The sequence below is a fragment of the Camelus ferus genome, chromosome 1 (genome assembly GCF_009834535.1).
Source record: "Camelus ferus isolate YT-003-E chromosome 1, BCGSAC_Cfer_1.0, whole genome shotgun sequence".
Classification (NCBI taxonomy): domain Eukaryota; kingdom Metazoa; phylum Chordata; class Mammalia; order Artiodactyla; family Camelidae; genus Camelus; species Camelus ferus.
The window spans coordinates 61,101,864-61,128,644 of NC_045696.1; the positions used below are offsets into that span (position 1 = coordinate 61,101,864).

General features: G+C 51.7%; 1 protein-coding gene across 2 annotated transcripts; it reads right to left on the reverse strand.

Moving 5' to 3' along the window:
• Window positions 1-1,054: 1,054 nt before the first annotated feature.
• Window positions 1,055-26,752, reverse strand: MUC4 (mucin 4, cell surface associated). Of its 2 annotated transcripts, none has more exons than XM_032480878.1 (25): window positions 25,412-26,752; window positions 24,678-24,806; window positions 24,193-24,342; window positions 22,737-22,870; window positions 21,677-21,835; window positions 20,793-20,948; window positions 19,595-19,725; window positions 17,974-18,062; window positions 16,481-16,645; window positions 16,173-16,298; window positions 15,279-15,398; window positions 14,690-14,898; window positions 14,112-14,196; window positions 13,475-13,642; window positions 12,817-12,918; window positions 12,196-12,429; window positions 10,958-11,095; window positions 9,325-9,506; window positions 7,653-7,812; window positions 6,515-6,691; window positions 6,044-6,117; window positions 4,878-4,942; window positions 4,543-4,781; window positions 2,707-2,869; window positions 1,055-1,671 (listed from the first exon to the last, which is right to left on the reverse strand). In XM_032480878.1, exons 1-25 carry the CDS (start codon window positions 26,718-26,720, stop codon window positions 1,473-1,475), a joined length of 4,863 nt encoding a protein of 1,620 aa, XP_032336769.1. In that variant the 5' UTR covers window positions 26,721-26,752; the 3' UTR covers window positions 1,055-1,472. The 2 variants fall into 2 exon arrangements, with proteins under 2 accessions (XP_032336769.1, XP_032336768.1); XM_032480877.1 differs by having other exon boundaries at window positions 24,678-24,809.
• Window positions 26,753-26,781: the final 29 nt, after the last annotated feature.

The following is a 26,781-nucleotide window of genomic DNA, read 5'->3' on the forward strand; positions in this document are numbered from 1 at the left end:
AGAGAGAGAATTACTGGAGATGACCAGTTAGCAGAAGTAATGTTACCAAACTAGCAAGAACCAGAAGTGCCTGGAGAAAATTCTCCAGTTATTTAAGATTCAAAGGTGTGTACATATGGGGTGAAATGCCACATTATCTCATAACAGCAGGGTGGGTGTGGGCCTAAACAAGGTGGCCTGTCTAAAGTCACCGGTGACTCAGCACAAACTCAGGAGGTAAAGAACGCAAGGCCATGATGACAACATTAGGTGGAACTTTTCTGACAAGAAACTTCCACTGAAGCTTTTTACTCTCCGTAGTTTTGCCTTTTCCAGGCTACTGTTGATTGGATCAGAAATTGACAACTGATATAAGCTGGGCCAATCAGATTCTCTCTTTGTGGACTTGGGATATAGGACCAAGAGGCAACTACCCAGTTTCTACACAGAGTTGGAAATGAGGTGCTCTAGACACAGAGGGTGTGGATTGGTTGTTGCCGGAGCTGTACAATGTAAGTGTAACGTTCTGCCTGCTAAGGGAGAGAAGGATGAGGTGGAAACTGATCAGTGGCAGGCAGAGAGAGACTGAGGGACTACAGGGTGGAGCAGCTCAGAAGACTCCACCTGGAGCCCAGGAGAGGACAGAGACAGTGCATCAGGGGTTGAGTACCCTAGGTCTAATGATGGGGTGATTCCTGGGAAGGGAGCTGAAATGATTTAATCCCTCCTCCAGGGAACACAGGCAGAGGGTACAGGAACCAGATAGGAAAAGACACCGTGTATTTATCCCCTTGAAACTGATGTGCAGAGACCAGCAAGGCAGGGAGGAGTCCTGGGAGAAAGTTGAGGATACTCCATACTGGGGTATCTTTACCATCTTCCCCAGAGGCCAGGCCTTGGCTTGTGTTGGGGGGAGGGGAAGAAAGTGATGTGGAGGCTGAAGCAAGGATCTAAGTCTGGGCTAGAGCAACTGAGCTCCCCAATGTAGAGTAACTGAGGGCTGAAGCATCTCTGCGCCTCTACCTCTGTGCCAAGCCCTTCAGCCGCCAGAGGAAAATCATGAATGAAATCCATGGCTTTGGAAACACAAGAAGTCAGAGGGATTTTATTTAAATAGACTTTAATCAGAAGTAAACTAGAGTTTTGTGTGCAAATTTATTTTGGTTTTTAATTTAGAGCCATCACCCCATTAACTCTGGTGTGTGCATGTACGTCTTTCTGTAGGTCGGTGTCCTCTTTGTGGGTATGTCCCTGTGAGACTCTGTCCATTTATGTAGTAGGTCTTTACGGACCAGCCTCTGCGTCCACTGTGCTCACAAGATGTGATCTCGTCTTTATCATTCATTCTCATTACTCATTTTTCTTGGGAAAGCCTTCAATCATCTTCCTTTTTCCAGTCTCTCCCAAACCACGGCGCTTGGAAGTGTGTGCAGGTGAGGCTGGGGTGGGTCGTGAGGCATCCTAGGCCAGAGCTGCTCCTTTCGGGCGAGGCCTCAGTTTTCGCAGTTCAGCGGGTAGGAGGAGTAACGGGTCCCGCTGCAGCCGCAGAAGCGCAGGACCACAAACACCGCGAGCCCCAGCAGCAAGAGGGCGCCCAGGGACCCGAAGAGGATCCCGAGGAAGGCGTCATATTTCACGCTCAGGTGCTCACAGCGCATGCCCCAGGCCGTGTAGATGGAGGAGGGCACACAGCTGGGGACAGAGAGAGGGGACACGGTCAGCAGGGGAGGAGGCTGGGGCTTAGCCTCTCCACCCCGCCTCCAGGGCCAGGGAGGTTTTCCACGACAGGCTGGGCTCCCCTCTAGGGAAGAGGCGGAGTCAGCCCTGAGGCGGGGCTGAAGCAAGGCCACTGGGCAACTGAGGCGGGCGTGGAGATTAATTCACCTGGGTCACCTCCACCTGGACAGCGAGGAGGTGCGGGGCTGGCCGCAGGTGAGCATGCGCAGTCACAAACCCAGCCCCATCTCTCAGCGCTGCCCCCTCGCCCCCCTCCCCTGCCCCGGTGCCCAGCTCCATCAGTCCCCTCCTTGGACCCCGCTGCAGTGGGCAACCGTTGACGCAGACGGAGGACGCTGATGTCACAAGAGGGCCCGGGTGGCGCTGCTCTTCTTAGCAGTCCTGAGCTCCCCTCACAAGAGCCCCGCAGACTGCTAATAAATCAAGGGAACAGAGGGAACAAGGGAACAGAGGGCGCCGGTTTGAGAGGGACCTCACTGACTGGTACTGTTAAGGAGGGGCAGGGCCGGGCCTGGACACAGGACAGGGGGTTCCTTTTCCACAAGGAGACAGCAGGCTGTCCACCCAAGAAGCAAAATCTGGTGGAAGAGTTTGGCTTTGGAGCCCTTATCCTGCTACTTAACTGCTACTTAACTGCTACTTATCCAGCCCTTAACTGCTACTTAACTTACTGGGTGCCGCGGGCAGGTTCCCTATCATCTCTAAGCTGCAGCTTTCACATTTTTAAAATGGTCATAATATCCACCCTGTAACTGGTTTGAGCTGCAGAGGTAATATAGCATCTTTATTCTCTACACAGGGTAGGCACTCACACGTCTTCTTTTCCATTGTCCCTTTTTCTCTGATCCCCTTTCTCTTAATTACAAAGGGAAGCATCCTAATTTTCAGACACTGGGAGGTACCACGGCATTTCCGGACCCCTTGCAGTATCTTTGCCCAGCTTGGATTCCCCAGCACTGCCCTCCACCTCCTGTCCCCAGCCCCACTCACCTGCAGCGGGGTCCATCAGGCAGGTGCTGGCACTGGCCTCCGTGCTCACAGTAGCCCTCGCTGCATGGGGACACGCAGGTGAAGCCGCTCTGGGGGCTGAAGACCAGGCGGTAGCCCTTGTAGCTGTTGCATTGGAGGTAAGTTTCCAGTGTGCTCACATTCACTGTCAGGCAGGACACAAGTGAACAATGGAACACAACTGATTAATACCAAATCTGTATCTTTTCAATCAAGAATTCCATTTCCAGGCACTTATCCTGAGAAATAATTGGAAACACGCACAAAAGCTACACATGTTCATGGAAGCCCAGAATAGCATGGTTTATAATACCAACAATGCTTGACAGGAGTGGTTTTGTTTAATAAAGAGTATTGTGCAACCAGTAAGCACCACGGAATAGAAAATGCATTGGTTAAGAGTATATGCTTTGACGTCAGCCAGACCTGAGCTGAAATTCAAATTCTACTAACTAGTTGTGTGAATTGGAGGAAATTTCCTACCTCTTTCAGCCTCAGTTTCCTTATTTTTAAAAGGAAACTACCTTGCTGTAAAGTTTAAGGGAGATAATATATGCAGAGTATTCAGTACAGTGCCTGACATGGTAAGCTCTCAATAAACGGTCGCTGTTAGTATAATATTCTGTTTAAAATATAACACCCTATATTAAAACTGTAAAATGATATATCAAATTGGAATATGTATATAATTTACAAGGCAATATGTTCATAATTGTTTAAGTAATGAGGAAGTTATCAAACATTAGGTATGATTTGATCCCTTTATTGTAAAACAATATTGATATGTGTGAAATTTCCTATGTATAAAAGAAAATTCAGAAGAATGTGTGTTAAATGAATTTGTCTTTGGGTATTGAGATTACAGGTGATTTTTTTTTCTTTTTGTTAATTTGTGTTTCCTAGTTTCTACAATAAACATATTGTACTTATATAGTAAAAGTTGTGGGGCTTTTATTGTTTATTTTCTCTAACAAAAGGCACAGTCATATCTAGGGTAGTCATTCCCTTACCCCCAACCCTTCCTCCCTGCCACACATACACATAATAGTTGGGAGGATTTCACATTGTTGCCGCCTGGGAGGAAGGAGGCTTAGTCTGGATTCTAGAAGAAGCTCTTGCTTGTCCTGGACTCACGGAACACAGCAGCTTCCGTTGGGTCTGGCATGGTCCCTGCCCTGTTCTCTGCCTCACTCACAAAGTAGGGTGGGCCATTCCTTTTCTTCTCTGGTAGACTTGCCAACCTCTCATTCCCATCAACTGGGGGCTCTCGGAGTTGAAAGAGCCCTCAGAAGTCCCATCTCATTTTCCAGATGGGGTTGTTGAGGCCCAGTTTCAGATGGCTTTTGCACGGGGTCACATTCTTTCAGGGAGGGGATGTCTCTATCCCTGGGCCAGGTCTCCAGCCTTCAACTTAATATCTCCAGCCAGAGGGCAAAGGCACAAAGGATGTCCTTGTTTATGTTTATAAAGTGCAATGGTCTTTAAACCAAATCATTATATATAACAATTTTATAGAAAGAAAGCCATTAGGAGTGATGGTCAGGCAGTTGGAGTGATTGTTCTGTGAAACTGTACACGTGGGGGTGCATCAAGCAGTATTTTGCGCTCCTGCTGTTGAATCTAGAAGGATGGTGGGTAAAATGTTTATAATTTCTCTCAAAAGTTACAAACAAAAAAGTAAATTAACTTGTTTCTTGTCTGTGGCCCACTGTACAATACATTTCAGCCATGGCTGGTTGGGCTGAAGCTCTGGGCCAGGCTCCCTCTGCTTCTCCTCCCTTAGCTACCCCAGTAACTGTCCCCAAGACAGTGACTCACAAGCCATCACACTGTGCACGTCTTCTCTGGAGATAGGGTAGAAAATCACATTGCTCCTGGGCCCCTCACTTCTCTTTCTCCTCCTCCACTGGGCCTGGGGTAAGAAGGCCTCCACCACAGCGTCCAGCAGCTGAGTGTTCAAGAAGTCAATGACAGGGCCCCCAGGGAGGTACTGGAACTCCGAGATGATCTTCCAGTGGTGAACTGAGCTTCCTGAGGCCAGTGCTGCTGGAGAATCTCTGTGTAGGAGAGGCACAGTGAGCGGCTGAGTGGGCAGGGGCGTAGGCGAGGCCCCAGGGGCCAGGTGAGGACCAGGTAGGGACAGTCGCACTTACATCTGATTCACTTCTCTGTTCCTGAGGAAAGTCCTTACTTCCAGGTTCCTCAGCCTGTAGGCCACCTAAGACAGAGGATGGGGATTTGGGGGTGGTGGAAGTGGGGTGAGGCTCAGTCCAGAGAGGAGACCCTTCCCACTTTAGTGCATTTATTCATCCTTCTTTCCTTCCTTGAGTGTGAGCCCCAGTACCACCAGAATTTCTGTATCCCTACACGCCAGCTTAGCCTGGTGACTAGGGTGGGTCCCTGCTTGATAGAAATGTGTTAGTGAGTGAAGGACTTTACGTACTCTCACCGCACCTCCTATCACAAGGCGAGAATTGGAAGTGAATGATCCCCACTTTACCTCTGATCACTCACTCATTTTCTCCGCACATGTATAATGAACACCAATCACATGTAGCCAGACCTGGGGATGGCCAGGTGCAGGGGATGTCAGTGTGACTAAGGAACAGTCCATACTCAAAGACCCATAGTCTGGCACGGTAGACAGACATCAAAGGATTTACCATGCAGCAGCAGCAGCAGCAGCAGAAGTAGGAGCAACTGTAATAATTATTCTGGTAATTTTGTGATACATTGTGTTTCAGGCACCTCGTTAAGTGCTTTATGTACATTATCATTTAAACCTTGACACGGCCTATTGACATAAGTCCTATAATTCTTTCTATTTTTACGGATGAGACATCAAATAATTTGTCTAATTATCATACCTGCTCTAGTGAGTGGCAGTGCCAGAATTTGAACCCAGGTAGGACTCTAGAGCCTCAAAACTCAACTACTGTGCTATTTGCCTGGGATTGGGGAATGGACGAGGGAGGGAGAGCCAAGAAGAGGGAGCCCCCAGCTCCTTCAGGGAAGTCAGGGAAGGCTTCCTGGAGGTGAAATGCCCACTGTGTTTCTTCCATATAATAACAAAGTGCAAGTCTCAAGGGATGCTCGGGAGGGGAGGCTGTGTTGACACCATGGACTCTGTCTATTGTGAGTTGGTCATTCCAGCCCCTTTGGAGGTATCTGTCCTGGGCCTTTCTGCCTTCCTCACCCTCAGCCTTCCCTGGAGCAGGAGGCTCCAGCCCCTGGCAGTTAACTCTAGATGCATGATGAGACCCTGCCCTGAACCTGCCAAGATCCACCTCCCCACCCAGAGCTGGCCCGCAGCACTGACCGAGGCATTGACATCTGCAGAGGAGGCATTTTTGTCTTCAGTGAGTAACAGCTGGATGATTCTTATGGGAAGCTCTGGAGATGGGAGAAGCAGATTTGTAATCGCCTCATAGGTTTACCCAGACTTACCCAAGGAGGCCAGCCCAGAAGACCGCCCAAATTTACAGTGACAGTAGGTCACCAGAAGAGTCAGGAGAAGTGGCCAAGTCTATTGACTCTCACACTAGTGGGTGTTAGACTATGGCCAGGGCTTCCCCGACTCTTGTCTCACTGAGCTGTGAGGTGGCCTTCAGTCTTTCCTCAGCAGACGGCTCAGGCCCGTGGTTCCTGCTGTGACAGCTGCCCCCTCCTCGCTCCCGTGCTCTACAGCTTACCACCAGCTGAGGGAAATTAGGAGTTCTGTCCTGTGAGTTTGAGGAACTTAGCCTGGCCCCCAGCGAAGAACTGGGGATGGCGGAGCATCTGGTCGTACCTCGGGCAGCTGGAGTGAAATTGTTTCCAGCCAGGAAGCAGCGAGTGTCGGTGAAGGCTGGGGGGCAGATGCAGGCAGGCTGGCAGTCCGCAGTCTGGGAGATGTAGCAGTGGCCGTAGTTATAGCAGTAATTTGCAGGGCAGGACTTGTTCTGACAGGGGAAAGAGTTCTCCAGAGCTACAGAGGGAGCAGAGAGGTCAGCAATACCACACTTGGCAGCAGGGGGCAGCCTCCAGCCCGCGGAAAGATGCTCCCAGGACAGGCTTGGTTTCTATCCCCCCAAAGCCCGCTTAAACTGTGTTCTGCTCGTGGGCCACTCTGAACCCCAAACTATCCTTCTTCCTTTTCCAGACGTTTCTTCACCGGGCAACCCCTTTTCCTCTGCCAGGTAGTGATTCTCCCACCTCTGCTGAGGAAATGGAGTGTTTATCAGACCCTCTCCATCAGGAAAGGACCCAGAAGGCTGGCAGGAGAAGGGCCCATCAGCCCACTTTCCTCACTGGCATCCCCTTTCTCACCTTTCTAAGGCTGTGGTTCTACCTTCTCTGGTCTCTGCTCAGAAGACGCAGTGGTCTCTAGATTTCATTGGGGCGCTTTAGAGGGCTTAAGAGAGGCCGCACCGTGATGTGATGCCCCTCATGGCTCAGAGGTCAAGGTGACTCAGAGATCCAGAAACAGATGGTGGGAGGAGGACTCAAAGGGAAGACAAGACACCCCTGCTGCCTGATGCCCATGGCAGCCCCTCCAAATGTCTGATTGGGGAGAGGCAGAGACCCTGGGCCCTGCATCTCAGAGAACCCTTAGGAGCCTGAGGGCCCCACCCCGGCTTGCTTCTTGTTCCCTGGCTGCTGTTAGAAGTTTCATCTCTTCTCCAGGCCATGTTCTGTCTTTTGTCCTGGGTTTCCCACATTGGTGCCTCAAGGCTGCTCTGGCCTCTCCTGCCTGCCTGTACAATGTTTTCTCCTTCAGTCTCACACCCTACCTACCTGCTTTCCCTCCTTATCCTACCCACCTGTACTCAACATTCTAAAGACTTGCTGGCAAATGGGGAGAAGTGGTTTGCCCTTGGTTGTCCCAGGCCCTAGAGATGTCACCTGTCCCCAGGACCACCTCCTGCCAATCCCTGTCCCCAGCTCACATGTACAGTGACGTCCATCTCCAGTCAGGTGCGGAGGGCAGGCCTCACAGCCCTTCCCAGGAATGCACTTCACACCTTGGAAGCACGGCACATCGCAGGGGTCACTGGAGCGTTCGCAGAATTGGCCAAAGGTGTTTTCGTCACACATGCAGTTGGCCACCTGGAATGGGTTGCTGATCACTGGGTGGCCAGGGGGCTGAACAATTAAGGGCTTCTGGGTGTTTCTGTACTGATCCCTCTGGTCTGAGTCCTTGTCTTAATTCTGCCAGTATCCACCAAGCACCTTCCTGGCCAGGCCCTGGGCCTGCCTGTCCCTGCCCAAAGGCAGACTGTCCTGGGGCCTTGTCATCTCCCTGGGCCGTCCTTTGCCCTGAGCCCTCTGCCTGGTCCTTGCCTGGGATCTCAGCCTCTTCCCTCTCACATCTTATCTCCTTGCCTGAAATCCCTTCTAGAGTAAGATGGGGGCTAAATAAACAAACATTCTACTACCCTTGGAAAACTGGACCCCATGTAAGTTGCAGCTTCCCGTTCTCCCTTCCCTTGCTGACTCCCAACCAAGAAGACAGAGCTGCTGAGCGTGAGAGCCCGCAGTCACCAGAACCAGGGCACAGGGGAGAACTGTGCCAGAAACCTCATCACACTCCTGGTCTTTCTTTTCTCCCCTACGGCGATGACTCTGGAAAGCTCCTTGCAACAGAACCCTTCAACACTTTCTACTTCCAAGACTGGATATCTTGGGATATCTAGAATAATGTATTGATTTTAATCCCTTTTTCCCCCATTTTTTTTCTCTTCCTGGACTCCCCTACCCCTGTCCCTTTCAAGCAGGAATTCTCTGCTCATGCTTCAGCACTGGGGTGTGTGTATAAGGGGTGAAGGAAGTGGTGGGGTATTGCCAGCCAAACGTTTTCCTTTCTGGCTCCCCCTTTACAAATAAAACAAAAAAAAAATTTTTTTTAAATGCAGATGGCACCAGATTCATGGATTTAGGCCAAATATCTTGGCTAGAAACTTGAATGGAGAAGGATTTTCTCCAAACTGCGAAAGAGATGCTTCTTTCAGTTGGAGGAAGAGAGTGAAAGGGACAGAAAAAGAGTTTCAGGGGTGCCAAGTTCAGAGGAGAGCTGTGCCTCTCTTCTCAACACCATGAGGATGAGGTCTCAAAGAAATGGCCGTGCAGTGCTTCTAGGCTGATGGGACCCTAAGCCACTGTACAGAAGGTCTCCTGTGTCTGAGCAAAGGCACCAGAGCCACAGAGTGCCTCCTTCAGTCTGAAGGGAGGGAGCATGGAGATTGTGGTCCGTGTAGACCCAGGCCCAGGGACCACAAGGGCACCTTCCTACTCTATGCTTCAGTGTCCTATTCCAGAACATGGAGCTGGGAACCACTGGGCAACTCTAAGAAAGGCTGAGGTGGAAGTTTCCTGCAGGCCTGACTGAATGGGGGCTGAGAGATAAAAATTCAGTTGAGCTATAAGCAGTAAAGAAAATTCTATTTCTTATACTTGCAAGTTTGTGGCCCAAGATTGGTATCAGCCCCCCTCACCTACTACAGCTCCACCCACCTCCCAATACACACATTATCACAGGCATTCAATGACAACATCCCTTCAATTTCCACTTCCTTTCCCCTCAACACGAAAGCTCCCTCCCCATCCTTCTCTAACACTCACCTCCAGGGAGGAATTGCCCACCCAGTTGGTCTGGTTGTATAAGCACTGGCTCTTTGCCTTGCAAGCACAGACCACAGTCCTTGGCTTGAGCACAGATGACAAGCCGTCCTTGGCACTTCTTGCTAGAATCTCCAGAGTAAATGGTTCCAGCAGCTTTGGTGTCCATAGCAGTGTCCCATTCTCTGCCCCAGGGAAGACAAGATTGTTGAGAGTGGGGAGTCACATCTGCTCTGCTGTCTGACACATCCTGGCATCTAATACCCCAATGCTGAGGCTGGACTCCTCTCCACCTCCCCAGACCACTTGTCCAATCTTATCAACCATTTCTTTCAGCAATACTGGCTTCCTTGAGTGATCCTCCTGAGCACGCCCCAAGCTGGAGGTGGCACCAGCCCAACTAAGGGATTCTAAGGTGGGGCTCCACAGAGGGGAAGGCAGTTGCCCCTCTGAAGGGACCCCAAAGGGCCACCCTGCCTGGGCCAAAGGACAGGACATTTAAGGGTAATGGAGGATGAAGGCCAGGATGCTCCCAACACTTGCCCAGGCTACTTGGCAGGTCTTCTGCAGAGAAGAAGAAAATGACTCCAGCTTCCCGGCAGCCCCATCCCTTGCCCTGATTTCTCACCCACTGCTCTCATTTCCTGGACCTTTCACTAGCCGCCTTCAGACACCAGACTACAGTGAAACACTGCTGCATATCAATAAGGACTCTTCTGATCAAACCTGTCTTACGTTGTGCAAGAAAATAGGGAAGTCTCCTGGAAACAATAGGTTGAGAGGAGCAGATAGTAGGGAACAGATGAGAGTAATTCCCAGGCCGTCACTCTTCAGGAAAGGAGCCCAGTGGAGGAGAAAATCTGCTGCCATTGACTGGGCACCTGGGAGGACGCCACATGGAGCAACAGGATGCAGGCAAAGCAGTCCTTTCTTAAGCACAGAGAAAGGAAATGAGTCAGAGAAGTGCTCAGAGCTCAGAATAAGGTCCCTAAGGGCTTTGATTTAGCAAAGTACAGTCACCAGCTTAATTAGTGCTGGCAACAGAAAGCAGGTTGCCTCCTGTGGGCTTTGACTCTTAAGCCAGATCAGGGTCCAGGCCTGGGGTCTCCTCACCGTTACTGACAGGGAAAGTTGAAGCTTTCAAGGAGGTGCAAAATTAGGTAAACACGTGAGAATGTACTGAACGAAGGTATTTATATTTCTTTAAATCTTGTTCTATATGATATCCTTCTTTGAACAGATATGAAAGTGTTTTAAATTAGCCTTTGTTCATTGTTATATTTAATAATTTGGTGATTGCATAAAGATGATTAAAGATGATTGCATTTTGTAAGATTGAGATGAAATGATCTTTACACTGGATCTTAGCCAAAGGGCCGGAAACCAGTAGATGAAATGATCTTTGAATCAGTTGCATGTGCCCAGAGTCACCAGGGTTAGCTGGTAAAATCATCATAAGCCCATCACTACTAGTCCCTATGGGCCATCTATCCAAATTATAGGAATAATTCCTAGAAATGTTGGTCCTGGGTATTCCAATGGAAAAATGACATGAAGTTGCACAGGATATAAATGCAAAATTACCCAAAGCTTGACTCTGACCTCATCAGCTATGGCCCCAGTCAAGCATTCTTACCAAAGAGCTTGAAGTCAGCGCCATTGTTTCTGAGCGTGAATGTGACGTTCTCAGCACTGCTGGCATAATAAACCTGCGTGGTCTGTCCAGTGAAGGCTTTCAGCTCCTGAAGACCCTCGATAGGGGGCGGGTACTGATCTGAGACACAAAGAAGGGATTCGGGATCTGAGGCAGGATACTATCTTGCCTTCTGGGCCTCCTCTCTCTTTCTCTAGTCCTCTGGCTTGTAAGAGGCATTCCCAGGGCTGTGACCCACCTCCAGAAGCAGGAATTATCCTGTGTAACTGCTCTCAAACCTACGCAAATCAGGCTGCGGTTGTATTGCCCACCAGGCCAAATCTTTGTTCTCTTTTATTTTCTCCCCAAACAGGGTTTATTTCAAGTTCTTTCCTGATCAGAATGCCATGCTGGGCATGGTATGAAGTGAACCAGAGGACAGGGTTGTTGAGACCAATGCAGAGTTTTACCTTCGGAAGAGGGCCGAAAACCACGAGGGTCATATCTCACGGGCATTGCATTTGTCAGGAAATAGAGGGGTGAAGCCCTTTCACCGGTCCCTGTGTTTTGGAGCCCTGCTATTTCCATTTCATTGTTGATTCATCCGTTTATTCATTCAGTCACTCAATAAATATTTATTGTCACCTACTCTACGACTGGCACTGTTCTTGGTGGTAAGAACACAGCAATGAACAAATAAGAAAGATACCGATGAAAATTTGAAAATGTGTTAGATAGTTATACATGTTAAGGAGAAAAAAAATTGAGCAGGGAAAGAAAATAGGAAGTGTGGTGAACATGAAATTTTAGACAGGCTAGCCAAGAAAGGCATCGCTGAGAAGGTGACATTTGAACAGAGACTCGAAGGAGGTGAGGGGCAGGCCCGTGGCTGTCTAGGGGCAGGTGCTCCAGGCAGAGAATAGCACATGCAGAGTCTCGGAGTTGGGAGTGAGCCTGGCGTGTCTGAAGAAGAAAGAAGCCAGTGGGGCTGGAATGGAGGGAGTGAGGTGAGAACACTAGAAGAGTTTGGAGAGGCAATGGGGCCAGATTGGAATGACTTTGAAGGTTGACATAAGGACAGAGTGAGCTGTGGGTCATGGAAGGGTTTGAACAGAGGAATAACATGAGAAAAAGAAACTGTTAAATTTGAAAGATGTGTAGCTTTAAGGAGTGTCGTGGAAGCAGGGGCTCCTCATCTGCTCCGTAACTCTGCACAGGCCTCCCCGGGACCCACCACTTACTCAGGGTGGAGTTCATCTGCTGGTAAACTCTAAAGAGCATCCCAGTGTGTTGTCCAAGTTCCACATTTTGTGTGGCCAGGGTGTCATAGATGCATTGTTCATCTCCATTACACTGGGAGGTCAAATTTCCATTCAAGGATTTATTTTCCCGCAGTTGTGAAAGGAACACAGGGGTGAAGTTGGAAGGCAAATGGTCATTCCTCTTGCCAAGGAGGCTTGTTCCATTGATTTCCCCTAAAACACATGAGATGTGATGGTGGTGGGACCGTTTAGTTATATTTCTTTCTTGTCCACCCCTTATCCTCATGTTGTATGGTTTGAGGGGTGGGTGGGGACATGGAGGGACAGAGTGACTTCCAGCTTCTGAGATTGGAAATGCCTGCTCTAGTGAGTGAGGGCCACCCACTTCCTCTCTTCCAGATAGAGGGACTCAGGTGGGTTGAGGGTGGAGCGGACAAATCTGAGGTGGCACCAGAATCTTCAGGTCTCTTCCTGGCCTTTCCATCCCTCCCTCACACAGGACAGAGGTCCGGTTCCCACAGGACTGAGGGAGGCAGTGCAGCAGCTTCCCTTATCCTGGCCCTGCCCCATCTGCCCGAGGACTCTGAGGCCCAGACTCACAGGTCATTCCATAGTGAAAAAGTGTCTCCTCAGTGCTCCCCAAGGCAATGGTGGAGCCATTGGGCATCCTGAAGTCGTCATGTGGGTTGCCGTTCCAGAACCCTGAGGAACAGAGCAGGAGTTGGCCACCCTGGAACTGTGACCCTCCCCTTCCCTGGGGAGCATCCAGCGGGTCATATGGAGATGTGGGGAGGAGGAGGGAGCCTGGGGAGCCTTTGCCAGTTGCATGTGTTCTCGGTTCAGTTATCCAGGAGAAGGAGAAAGGACTATGACCTCAGAGCCCTCCCCTCAGCTTTAGGGAAGAAGAAAATGAAGGAGGGAATGAAGAAGGAAGAGAGAGAATGTTGGGGGTGGAAGGAGGGTGGGGAGGTGCGAAACCAGAAGGGAGCTGCTGGACCCACACTCCCCAGAGCCCATCCTTGATGCCCCCTTGGTTGCCCTGGAACCAGAGCTTCAGGAGGACGGGAAGTGAGCTTCAAAGGTAGCTGAAGAGGTGCCTCCTCCTTTCCTGAGCTCAGTACCCTCCCAGGGCTCCACTCCAAGGAGGCTGAGAAAGGAAGCCCCATCTGGGAGGTCCGCAGGCCCACAGGATGGGGAGCTGCTGCGGGCTGGGGACCTGAGCGCCTGTTGCAGAGTCAGGCTCCTGCCTGCTCCTTACCCATGAGGCCCTCTGTGTGGTTCTGGTACTCCTCTGGGAGGCTGCAGGAGGCATGGAGGATGTTGGAGAGAGCAATCACTGAGACGGTCACTGCCCCATCGAAGTTGGCTGACACCATGGAGCCATTGCGGGTCATTATGACTCCAGTGGTGTTGACTATCACCTGGCCTAGAATGTGGGGAGACAGATGAGGAAGCAACCAGAATTGGAGCTCTGGAGGCCCAAGACTGGCAGTAATGAAGGTTCAAGATGCAGAGGAGACTGAGAGTGGCTGGGAGACATCCTTCAGGGTCCTACTCCATCCAGCAGCGCGAAACCATACCCACAGGACATCCTCACAGCCCACCCCATCCACTTCTCCCTGGGGACTGAGGACGGGGCTGCCACCAAGAGGCTGTCACACACAGACCCAGAGGAAGGAGAGAAGTGAAGAGGGCAAGTTTGATGCTCTGCTCTGGTGAAGAAACTGCTCAGGCATAGCTGCTGGAGGGACGCAGGGCTGGTGACCTCTCTGTTCTGCCACGATGCTGCTGCCTCTCCACCCCTGCACCCTGCTCCCCCATGCCGGGCACCCCACTGACTCTGACCTTGACCCAGGGAAGCAGGAGAGGGCTGCTGATGGCTGTCCCCAGCCTACCTTCTGCTCCTTCTCGAGTAGTCGTTACATTCTGGTTGTTGAGCCGAACATGGATTGTGTCATTAGGCTCAAGGAACCATTGAACCTGGAAAGGAATTGGTGGAGGCCTAAGCCCGACCTGCAGGTGGGCCCAGAGGCCAAGGAAGGAGGCTGCGAGGAGAGTGTAGAGCCTGGGCCTTGGACGAAGGTGAGGGTGATGGGGAGATGATACAAGGTGATCTAGCTACCGTGTGCAGGGTGCTTAGCACCCGCCACGCTTTGAGCTGGGCACATTTCTTAGATTAGCTTTTAAATCTCATAACAGCCCTGTGAGGCAGGTATATTATTATCCCCATTTTACTATCAGAAAAACGAGGCACCAGAGGTTAAGTCATTTCTTCAGTCACACAGCTGGTGGAGCCAGGACCCCAATCCTGTGTCTGTCTCAGGGTTGACTCAAACACTGTGCTGGCAGGATGCAGCCTCCTTCCCTCCTGCCCCCTTCCCTTCTTCCTCCTCAGTCTCCTCCTGGGCCTCAAATTCCAGCTAAAGTTCCTGTAGCTGAAGGTGCTCTGGGAGGGGAGTGCCATCCCCCTCACCGTGATGGGGTCCAGTGTGCTGGAGCTGTATTTAGCGGCAAAGGCAATGAAGTTGGTGGCCTGTGCTGAGCCAGTCTGGGCAGTGCGGCCCTGCAGCATGAAGGAGGAGTTTCTGTCCTGGGCCTGGACCAGCAGGAAATCCCCCAGCCCATTGAAGGTGTAATTGGCACCATCCAAGGTAGTGATGTGGGGGTCCCCGAACATCCAGGCTGGAAAAAAGAAGGCACCACATTGGCATGGCAGACCAGGGAAGGGGCTGGGATTTCTCACTGCCCCCAGGCAGGGTGTTTGCCTGGGAGACTCCAGCCTGGGGAGGTGCTCATGGAGCCTAGAACACTCCCCGGAAGCTCCCTTGCATTGTGTGCCCCCCACCCACCTCTCATTATCTCCCCTTCCCTCAAGGACATGTATAAAGTCCCTTGTTTGCTATCTCTGCACAATGGAACCATGTCCATCTTCCTTTGTGGCCACAGCCCTGCCCCAGGAAGCTTGTGCCACCCTGGTCCAGACCCCAAGAGGCTTTCTCCCCCTTCCCCTGCCAGATCTTCCACCTTGGCCCTGCCCCAGGGCCAAGCTCCAGCAGCCTCACCGGGCCTTGGGGGCTGGTACCCAGAGCAGCCGATGCGGGGCCGCCTTAGCTGGTACAGGGCGCAAAAGGAGGGCTTGTCGTTGAAGCGGCAGCACCAGTTCTGAGCCTCCAGTTCTTGGTCTGTGGGGAAGGAAGCTTGTTGGGGAGGTGGAGGACGTGCAGACCCCAGCTGGGAGGTTTGGGCAGGATGACACGGGCAGCACCGGCATGGCTTGGGAATCAGGGGCACCTCACTTCAGATCCTGCCCTGCGCAACGACCTTGGGCCATTGACCAGTCCCCTTTTCGGACTTGTCAGAGCCACAAGCAGCAAAGCTCCCAATGGGCCGGGCACAGGGTCCTTCCTTTCTTGAAGGGTGGGGTGCTGAGTCCCACAGCTCTCAAAGTGCTGGGAGTGAGAAGTCATGGCTGGTGGTCTGGGGACTAAGGAGGCTGCTGCGATTACAGGGAAGAAGATGGGGGCAGACACACTTTGGCCCCCCAACCCTGTGCTTTCTAGCTCCTTTGGAGGGTATCTGTGGGAGATGACTCCACGTCTTCCCCCATACAGCCTGCTAATCTGGGTCCGGACGGACAGGGTCAGACCAGGTCCCCTCCCCTTTCCTAGAAAGATGCCCCCATTCTGGGCTGGGGCTATGGGCCAGGCGGAGATGGAGCAAGAGGAACTCAGTTGTAAATCCCTAAGATGGCAGCTGGAAGGGCAGTCGGAAACTTCCTAATGTTACAAGATCAGGAAATTGAGGGTCAGAGATGGGTAGTAGCGGGGAGGAAATGGGGACGAGAGGCCTCATTCTGCAGCTCCCACAAGCTGGCATGGAGCCCAGGCTGGGCTCTGACAGGGAAGAACAGAAAGCTCCAGAAAAGGCGGGGTTGAGAGCTTGGTGGACACACGTACCAAACTGCCAAGGACTCTGTACTCTCCAGCCTTCGAGAAGCTCTCCCCAGGGCCCGTAGCTGCAGCAGACGCCCCCACGCCAGGAGGAGAAGCTGCACAGCTGGCTGCTGCCGGCATACCACCAGCCTGCAACAAGCCAGACGTACTCAGGCCCAGGGTGCCTGTGGGGGGTGGTACAATGGGGTGGGGGTGCTTCTGGGGAGGAACTGAGGGGGTCCTGGAAGGGACAGGTCACGTGTGGTCAGAGAGAGGGTGGGTGGGTCTGTGGGGGCCAGAGGGTGACATAAGAGACAGGAAGGGGGTGTCACCTATGTTGATGGGCTGGAATCTTAAGTCCCACAGTCCCTGCTGCCAGGAGCAAGGGCAGGAGAGGCTGGGCCCCTGAGGCTGTCTCTTCAATGACTGCAGGCACCTGAGACGGTGGTTGGGCTTTTCTTTCCTGTGTAGCTTGTAGACCTGCAGCCCTCGGAGGCCTGGGGAGCAGAGGAAGGGTTATTCCGGGGCCTGAGGCCACAAGCTCTGTGTTAGCTTTAGGGACAAGCACAACTCATAAGTGCTCCTCTGTATGTCACTCCCCCAACTCTGAACAGCTCTTCCAGGGATGGGCCCAGTTCAGACTGGTAGTAACTCCTCCCTACAGGCCGCTTTGATGTGACCTCCAAAATCTCAAAGCTTGGATCCTAGGGTGAAACCCTGGATAAGTGCTGGGCAGGGAGGCCTCACCTCTACCCAACTCAGAGCGAAACCCTGACTCTGGACTCCAGAGCCCAGTGAAATACAACAGGACATAATGTATTCGATTTTGACCCTGCTTCCACACAAAAGAAGAAATTCTCAAGATAACTACAATTTGATAGGGTTTTGAAAAGAATAATCATTGTTTATGATTATCTGTTTGTGTATCTTCTCAATGGCCTGGTACAGAGGAAACACATGGGATACTTTCCCCAAATACACACACAAACACACACACACACACACACAATCACACTGCACCCTCTACATCACAAGCAGATGCATCTTGATAGAAGGGCCTTAATCTGAAACGACTGCTTTCTCCACAAGATGGCACCCATGATTTGACTTAGCTTCCAGAAGTTCTTGCCACAGAACAAATAAAATTGGATTTATGCTTCACAATTTACATGGCTAATTTCTAATGTTAAAATGTCCCCTGTTCTATCACATTTTGGAAACTGTAATTCTTTCCCCTTTGGGGCCACCGGAAGAGGCCCATGGGGCCTGAAGTACTGGCCTTCTTACTGGAATAAGAGCTCTTTGAGAGCAAACATAGTCGGTCTTTTTCATTTTTTTTCATATTCCTGGCTCTTTGCACAGTGTCCAACACACAGCAGCTACTCAATAAGTGATGACCGAGTGGATGTCAGACCCCTGGATCTCCTCTTAGTAGATTCCTTTAAGGGATCTCATCTGGGCTCTCATTCCAGCTCTGGGACAAGACACTTGGAGAATGGTCCTAACTGCCCATTCACATCCCCACCTCCTGCCACACCCTGTCCTTACTTCAAGGATCTGGGCCCACTGATAGCCCTCCCAGGTTCGGCTCATCCCAGGGAGGACACAGCCCCAACTGAGACTGCCCTATATGCGGGCACAAGAGATACACTGCTCCCTGGGCAGCGCCAAGTCCGAATTACACCTGCAGGAGGTTAGGTGGTGCTGGAAACACACTTTGGGATGGTGGATATGCAAGGGAGCTGCCCCCAGGACTGTCATTGCCTATGGAGTGGGAGACAGAAGAGGACTTGGTTCCTCGAGTGTAGGAAGGTGGCGTTTTTACCTGAGTTGGAATCCAGGAATTGGTCTGGACGATACCTCTCCCATAGTGGTTGGAATGTCAGTGGGCTGTTTTCGAAATACCCATCTCCACTGCGGACAAAGGAAAGAAGCTTTGGCCTCTGTCACACAGTCTTTCCCCACTGTCGGCAAGTTATTCATTCATCCAGCTGGTCAGCCAGCCAGTCCCTCACTCATTCCAGCTAGTCATTAGTTATCAGCTGGTCAATCAGTTATTCTGACAGTTGGTCAGTCCACCAGCTAGAACCACTGACTCCCGGCCCTAAGCAGGAGAAGGGAAGAGAAGGATGGGGCAGGAGTCAGGAGGCTCGAATTTATTCCACATCAGATGGCTAACTGCAGGAAGCCGGTTATGGGCAGGGTGTGAAAACAACAGGTCAGGCCTCCTTCCTGGTAGGTTCCCTTCACCTAGGGGCTGGAGAGGGGGCTCTGTAGGGGACAGCTGGTTGTGAGGGCTAAGAGCCGATCTGTTGAGCTACGCAGTTATGGGTTCAGTTTCCCATTGCAGCACTTGGTAGCTTGGTGGCCATGGGCAAGTTACTTAACCTCTTTGGTTCTTAGTGTTCACCTCTGTGTGAAAGGGGTCGCAGTAGCCTCTACCTCACAGCATTGTGAAGATCTGATGCAGTAACATTAGTAAATCCCTCAGGACTGAGTGAGGACGGGTGCCATGGATGTGCCATCCCCGCCCGCCTCTGACACAGGGCAGGTGACGCACAGGGACGTGACACCTTCTGTGAGTGCACTCAGAATGGTGTGAAATTCCTAGCTTGTTGGATAATTCCACCCCTTTCTCCTTCAGGGCACATCGAAAAACAAGTGAAAGCAACATAATTATAGGGGCCATCCAGTACACACTCTAAGAGAAAAACATTTGCAGCATGTTAATTACCAGTAACAAATTACATGGGAACTTCACAACCGATTGCACAAGTACCATGGTTGAGAACTGCTGTGTCAGAGACTGAGACATCGCCACACTTGGGAACCCACGTCCCCACCCAAGCCCCATCCATCCCTCTACTCTCCGTCTTTGCCCCAGCCTTACACAAGCTGTTGGTGCCCCTGCGTGAGGGGTTAATTCTCAGCCCGTCAGAAGTCAGGAAGGTTTCAGCCTCATATTTTGGGTTCAAATTCCTGCTTTGCCACTTTCTAGCTCTGTGACTCTGAGCAATTACTCGTCTGTATGTACCTCAGTTCCTTTATCTGCAGAATGGGTGATTAACACTCTCTCTTTCATGGAGTTGTTGTGATGATCAAATACAATTACGCATATTAAGCACTTGGCGTACTAAATGTTGGCTGCTGTTATGATGGTTTTTGAGAAGTTAAAAGAGGTCAGCTAATGTCCGTGGAAATCCGAGAAGTCAAAACTGTGGGAATTATTATCACCATGCACGGAAACTGGGATAGGAAAGGCAGAGTTAATAGGGATCTTTTAATGTGAAACGGCAAGAAGCGGGAAGTCGAGTCAGCACAAGTCAGCAGCATTGGCAAGGAGGTTTGCGCCTCATCCTGGGCAATGTGAACGTGTGTGCAGCGAAACCCCTGCTCTGCACCCTTCCTAGTATCCACTCAGTGCTGACAGCCCCTCCCTGGCCTACCTGGTGAAGCCCATGAGGACGGGGTTGCCTGGGCGCTGGGTCACATCCCACTGCATCCCACCGCTTTGGTAGAGAAACAGGGCGTAGGACCTGCTCCCATCTGTGGAAAGGATGGCCTGGTAGGTGTTGGTCTGGGGATTGGTTAGAGACACACATACGGATGTTTGTGAGAGATCTGGGATGTCCCACCACCCAGCCCACACCCCGGGCCTGACACCCACGCCACCTCTTCGTGACCTACCCAGGGCAAAGGCTTGGGCTTGAAATACTGGTAAGTTTGGGACTGCGCAGGCAGCTTTCACCCTGGGTGTTAAAGCACCCGTCACGGTGGATTTGCCTTCTTTGTGACTTCTTTCCAGGGTAGGGGAGGTAAAGGACTCTGGGTTAGAGTCCAGTTGGAAGGGGTTTGTATGACAAAGCTTCAGCAAACTGAGAGATTAGCCAAGGTGCCAGAGAGCTGGGCGAGGCCCGAGGAGCTTCCTCAGGGATAGCTAAGGATATTGTCCAAGTGTCCTCTCAACCTAAGTAGCAAGGAGGACCACGGCCGCTGAGGCTGGAGGGTCTCTGAAGGTGAGTGCCAAGCACTGTGCTTGTCCAAAGTAGGTAAGTTGCTGAGCCAACTGAGCAACCAGTGACTTCAGACCAGACACAAGGAAGCACTCTGTGACCGCCAGAGGGAAGACTAGGGGGCTGTGGTGTGCCCAATTACATTGGCTGCGTTTTGGTCGAGAGCCAGAGCGTGGGGTCAGAGAAACCTCTGGCTTTGTCATTTGCTAGCTGGGTGACCTTGAGCAAGTTGCTTAACTTCTCTAACCATCATCTTCCTCATCTCTGATACATGGATAACAGTATCAGGTTGAACCATATAAAACTGCCAATAGCCAGCCATTTTTGACTCACAAAATTTCCATGTCCTACATTTCAACCTCCTAATACCCAGTGCTCTGGGCTGCTATGAGGTCGTGTAAGCAGAGGCACACCTGGTACAGGGTGAAAGCTCAGCAAATGGGCTGGGGTGCTGGAGGAGGAGGGGTGGGGGTGGGAGGTTGGGGGCTGGGGGGTGAGTGGGGAGGGCAGTGCTATAATCACCAATCTGACCTTGGGTCAAAGAGGATTTTAGAAGAGGAGGCCTCACGTAGGATTCTAGGATGCCTGACTTCCAGGTTGCTCACAGGAAGCTGCCCACTGGTCCACTTACCCCGAAGGTCCTCCAGGCAGGATAGGCGGGGGCACGGACCCAAGTGACCTTTAGCGTCCACTTGGCTTTGTAGATCCAGGCGTCTGTCAACATTTTAATCTGAGACTCCACACCCTGCACTAGTGGGTTGTATTCATCATACAGTGTCTCATATTCCTAGGAGAAGAAGGCAGATACGGACAAGGAAACGAGAGACCCCGCACTGTCTGCCTGGTGATCCTGCTCACTTCAGTACACCCCTGTCTCCCATCCTTCCGCGTCCTGGGCCTACATTTTCAGTTAGTTCCTCTGACCTTAAGGTCAATTCAAATTCTGGGAAGCCTGGGGCGTGTGGAGTGGTGACTCAAGGCCCAGAAACCCAAGTTTTCTGGACCTGAACTTCTGCATCTCTTAGCACAAACTGGCTTGGACTTTGTGAACACCTGCACCCATCTGTACCTCCCTGTATCCGACTGGAGGCTCCTTGAGGACAGGTGTGTGTTTCTCCATCTTTGGATCTTTTACAGTGCCTCATCTGAGGTGGCGGCACAATCCATATCCACCTGTGGTAGCTTTCACAATGTGAATAGCTCCCACTGAATGGAATCATTAACCCAATGTGGGAGCACATGCAGGGGCTTCACTTGACTCAGGCTTTCTGGGACAGACCCCCTACAATCTCACTCTAAAATCTAATGATGGATCACCAGCCCCCATCACTGTCTCCTGCAGGTCTTTCCATGGTTGTGTCCTAATCTGCTTCCTCCCCGCCCTCATAGTTAAGTTTCAATACCCACCCACACTGAGCCCAGGCTCTGACAGCAGTCATACTTGCAAGGCCCTCTGCACAGCCCTTTGTCTCTCCTTGCTGGTGGCTGGAGGACCCTGAGCTTTGAAAGGCTCACCTGGTAAAATACGGTTCCCCGGTGGCTAGAGAAATCAGCATCATCCCAGAATGGAGCCACCAGGGCCACAGGGTCCCGGGCTGTAAAGCCTCCAAGAGGAGGGTTGGGGTCAGAGAAAATCTGGTACTCTGGGAAAATGATCTGGCCATTATCTGTGAACTGAGCACAAAGGTTCATCCAGTTAGCACTCAGGAAGGGAGGCAGGGAGGGAACATCCCAGCCTTGGGCCAACTCCTGGGCCGCGTGAGCCCCGAGGGCCCCTCTGGGTAGAACTTCAGCTATGTTGACAACCTCTGGAAGGTCTCATCCACCTCTCTGCCTGCATGTAGTTCTCACACAAATACTCTTCACCCTTAGGACATTCCTCATGTCCCAAGTCCTTCCAAAGGTGGTAGGTTTTGTCCTGCTTCAGTGGCAGACCCGTCTATAGACCAGCCCAATCACAAAGCAGAGCACAGAGCAGTCTCTGGGTAAATCCTCTCAGCCCCACCCTGAAGCTTGTGCCACATCACTTAGGGCTAAAAAGACTGATACCCTCACCCCTATCCCTGTGTGGCCCTTTCATTCTGTGTCCTGACTCAGCCCCTTTACCACGGGCCATAGTGGCCATGACGGCCATTCAACTCTCCTCCAGGAGACATGGGGAACTTGGACCGAGGAACGAGGAAAGAATTAGAGAAAATGTGAATGGCCTCAAACACTCAAGTTCCCAGGCAGAGCTTCCTACTCATAAAAAGGGCCCATGAAAACAGTTAAACAGTTTACTGGGCCCTGGGACCTCTCCACTGGCGGTAACAGCACTCTGTCCCTGCGGGGTGGGGGCCTTGCTCAGCTCCCCATCTCCCTCAGCTGGTGCCCTGTCATTAAAGACAGCACATGCACATGCAGTCAGCGGCATGGACACAGTAGGTGTCTGAAAAGTATTGCTTCCATTTTCCATCTCAGTCACGGTCATGGTCATGGTCATGGTCACAGGACCATCTCCAAGCCCTAGACAGAGAGAAGCAAGGCCCATGGAAGGTCATGGGTCCTGCCCTTGAGGCTGCAGCCAGAGACTCACGTAGAGGGAATCCCGGAGAGAGGAGCCGATGGGGAAGCCAATCTGGGGCTTGAAGAGTGGCGAGGTGAAGTCCACCGTCCTCCTGACAAACTCCAGGTCTCCAGCAGTCGGCCCATAGGGGAAGAGGGAAACTCCTGGGCCGATACAAAGAAGAGCAGGAAGTTCTCAGGGGCCCTGACTTCATTAGGGCTGGCAGAAGTCCCCCGGGAGTGTCCCCCGGCTACTCCTCCATTCTTGTCCTCTATTTCCCTAAGTGAGAGCCATTAAGGGCTCCTCCCTCTGCCTCTCCACTTGCATTCAACCCGTCTTTTCACTTTACCCCTTAAATGGTACTCTCAGCCTTCCCCAGCTTGAAGAAAATCAGGTCCTGCTGTCACAATACCAACAAATTATTCTGCACCTGTTATGGTACTCATCATTCTTTTAAGGGTTAAAAGACAACATTTTTCCAATACAGTGAAGATGAGTAACTGAAAGATCATTTCACAGAATGAGACTTGTTTGCTACAATGGTATTTCTCTGTATAAAGTTGAAGAACCCCTAGAATTTGTCATAAGACCCCCCCTAGAGGTCCTTGAGCTCCAGTTGGAGAAATGTTGTCCTAAAAATTCAACAGATGGGCCTCCTCCTTTCCATACTGGCCGCCCTCCCCTGGTCTTCCTTGGAATCCTGCAGCTGCCTCCAGCAACTTCATCCTCCACCCCAGTCACCATAGCACCGTTTATCAGTGTAAATCTAGCCACAGCCTCCCTGGGCCTGTTGTCTGCAAGATCCTTTACACCACAGCCTTGCTTCTCAACACTCTTCACCTTACTTCCCGCAACCCCAAAGGCTTTGGGGATTTCATCCCCATGCAATGCGAAGATTGCTTTTTCCGTCCATGCCAGTTATTCCAGCTGTTCAGGCACTCCCGCCTGCCTGGGGCACTTCCTCTCCCCAGCTCCTATTCATGCTTTCCAGGAAGCCCCCTCATCACCTTGAACCCCTCCCCTCCCCGGCCCACATTCCCTCAGAGCCTTCCAAGGTGTGCACCCAATACCCTGGACTTAGTCCTCTAATGGCATCTATTGAGGCAGCAGATCTGTCTCTTGCTAAACAGCACCTTGATCATTTCGGTATCTCCAGTTCCCAGCTCAGGACCATGTCTAAAGCCAGCCCTCAGCACCCAACTCTGATGCTGTCTCATTGTCCCCTGTAAGGCCCTTCTGATTGGAGACAGCAGAGTCTGTGAGCGGGCAGGCTGAGACAAAGCACTCAGTTACCTCACCCTTATCAAGGGGATACGGAGAGTAGCTGGACTTCCCATGGTCCAGATGCAGCGGTGGAAAGATCCACAGAACTGGTTCCTCCAGCTACCCACAAGAACCCTCATCGGTAGATCCGATCCAGCTGCCAGAACTACAACATCTCCATCTAACTCCAACCCCTCCGTCCCAGCTCTACAGAACCACGGACCTTTCTCAGGCGTGATAGGGCCCGGGGCAGCTGTCGAGTGGGTGCCCGTGGAAGTCCTAGAAGTGGAGGCTGTGAGGCTCTGGGAGGTTGTTGAGGGTAGTGATGTCGTGCTTCTCTTGCTGCCTGTCCTCGGTGAGGTTATGGTTGTTCCTGGACAGACAGGGAAAGAAGGCTAAGTGGGTCTTACAGTCAGGAAGTATCAGAGATAAAGAGAGACATAGGCTTTAGGAGCTGAAAGAAACAGTTAGAAAATTGTCTTCTGGTCACACTCAAACCACCCCCTGCAAATCAGCAGTTGTCTCCTGGACAAAGGAGGTGATCAGCTTGTCACCCACCAGACCCCCAACACACCAACTTCATCTTCTTGTGGACCTGACTTCCAGCCTGGCAATGCTAACTCACCGTCTTCTCCCAAGCACTCTTCTAGGCTGAACTGAACCAGTTGGGCCACTGTAAGAGACCAAGTTGCCAGAGTTCCCACCTACCTGATGCTTCAGTATTTATGATGGAGCTTGAGGATGCTGCGGATGGTGGAAAAGTGCTGGCAACAGACAGAGTAGTGGGGTGACTTGTAAATAGGGCAGTAGAACTCCTGGTGACTGCAGGGCCAGGGGCTGCTTGAGAGAATGAAGAATTAATGGTGGAAGTATAAAAACTTGATATACTCTGAGTTGTTCCCATATTACTAGAAGACATAGAATCAGAGAAAGCAGACTCTGTGGAGGGCTGTAGAATAGGCAGTGAGGAAGATACGCTTGTTATAACAGAAGTGAATGTCTCCTGAGGAACGGCTCCCAAAGAAGTATGTCCATTTCTGGAAGATGAATGAGGTGAAGGGTTGACTACTGTGAAGTCCCTGGTGTGTTATTTGCTAGTGGTCTCCATGCTCTGAGTCTGGGAGGCCTGAGGAGACGTTGATGTTGTCTCACGAGAAGTGGTGGAAGTGGGTGAGGTTGATTGTTCCACCAGTCCCCTTTCATGGAGACTGCAGAAGTGACTGGAGGGTTACTGCCCGCTACCAGCATTGATGTGTACCCTGTTCTTCCTGTGGGGGTGTCAGGTGAACTTTGTGACGTGACCATCTTTGAGGTCATAAGAGATGTGTTGCTTATGCTAGATGGAGATGAAGTTCTGCCTGTTGAGGTTGGTGCTGTGAGCATCTGTGATGTTGTCCCGGGTGTGTGGATCACACTGGATGGGGATGAAGTGGTTGTCTCACCTGTGGGGTTTGTCCCTGGAGAAATGCCCAGTGTAGATGTGGGTCCCGCTGTGGATGATGAGGGGGTTGATCTGTTCACGGCTGTGATGGTGCTGGCTTGAGTCTCTGCGGTGGTTTCCAGACTCTGAGTCTGGGAGGCCTGAGGAGACGTTGATGTTGTCTCACGAGAAGTGGTGGAAGTGGGTGAGGTTGATTGTTCCACCAGTCCCCTTGTCGTGGAGACTGCAGAAGTGACTGGAGGGTTACTGCCCGCTACCCGCGTTGATGTGTCCCCCGTTCTCCCTGTGGGGGTGTCCAGTGAACTTTGTGACGTGACCGTCTTTGAGGTCATTGGAGATGTGTTGCTTACGCTAGATGGGGATGAAGTTCTGCCTGTTGAGGTTGGTGCTGTGAGCATCTGTGATGTTGTCCCGGGTGTGTGGCTCACACTGGATGGGGATGACGTGGTTGTCTCGCCTGCGGGGTTTGTCCCTGGAGATAAGCCCAGTGTAGATGTGGGTCCCGCTGTGGATGATGAGGGGGTTGATGTGTTCACGGCTGTGATGGTGCTGGCTTGAGTCTCTGCGGTGATTTCCAGACTCTGAGTCTGGGAGGCCTGAGGAGACGTTGATGTTGTCTCACGAGAAGTGGTGGAAGTAGGTGAGGTTGATTGTTCCACCAGTCCCCTTGTCGTGGAGACTGCAGAAGTGACTGGAGGGTTACTGCCCGCTACCGGCGTTGATGTGTCCCCTGTTCTTCCTGTGGGGGTGTCCAGTGAACTTTGTGACGTGACCGTCTTTGAGGTCATTGGAGATGTGTTGCTTACGCTAGATGGGGATGAAGTTCTGCCTGTTGAGGTTGGTGCTGTGAGCATCTGTGATGTTGTCCCGGGTGTGTGGCTCACACTGGATGGGGATGACGTGGTTGTCTCGCCTGCGGGGTTTGTCCCTGGAGAGATGCCCAGTGTAGATGTGGGTCCCGCTGTGGATGATGAGGGGGTTGATGTGTTCACAGCTGTGATGGTGCTGGCTTGAGTCTCTGCGGTGGTTTCCAGACTCTGAGTCTGGGAGGCCTGAGGAGACGTTGATGTTGTCTCACGAGAAGTGGTGGAAGTGGGTGAGGTTGATTGTTCCACCAGTCCCCTTGTCGTGGAGACTGCAGAAGTGACTGGAGGGTTACTGCCCGCTACCGGCGTTGATGTGTCCCCTGTTCTTCCTGTGGGGGTGTCCAGTGAACTTTGTGACGTGACCGTCTTTGAGGTCATTGGAGATGTGTTGCTTACGCTAGATGGGGATGAAGTTCTGCCTGTTGAGGTTGGTGCTGTGAGCATCTGTGATGTTGTCCCGGGTGTGTGGCTCACACTGGATGGGGATGATGTGGTTGTCTCGCCT

What these genes read in the sequence shown, in the direction of transcription:
- MUC4 (XM_032480877.1), bottom strand. Translation starts at nt 26,720, where the DNA reads ATGCTCACAGCACCAACCTCAACAGGCAGAACTTCATCCCCATCTAGC. An exon ending in CCCTATCACGCCTGAGAAAG is followed by an intron (nt 22,871 to 24,192) that starts GTCCGTGGTTCT and finishes GTATCGGCCCAG; the next exon opens with GAGTTTCCCTCTTCCCCTAT. An exon ending in CCTGATGGACCCCGCTGCAG is followed by an intron (nt 1,672 to 2,706) that starts GTGAGTGGGGCT and finishes CTCTGTCCCCAG; the next exon opens with CTGTGTGCCCTCCTCCATCT.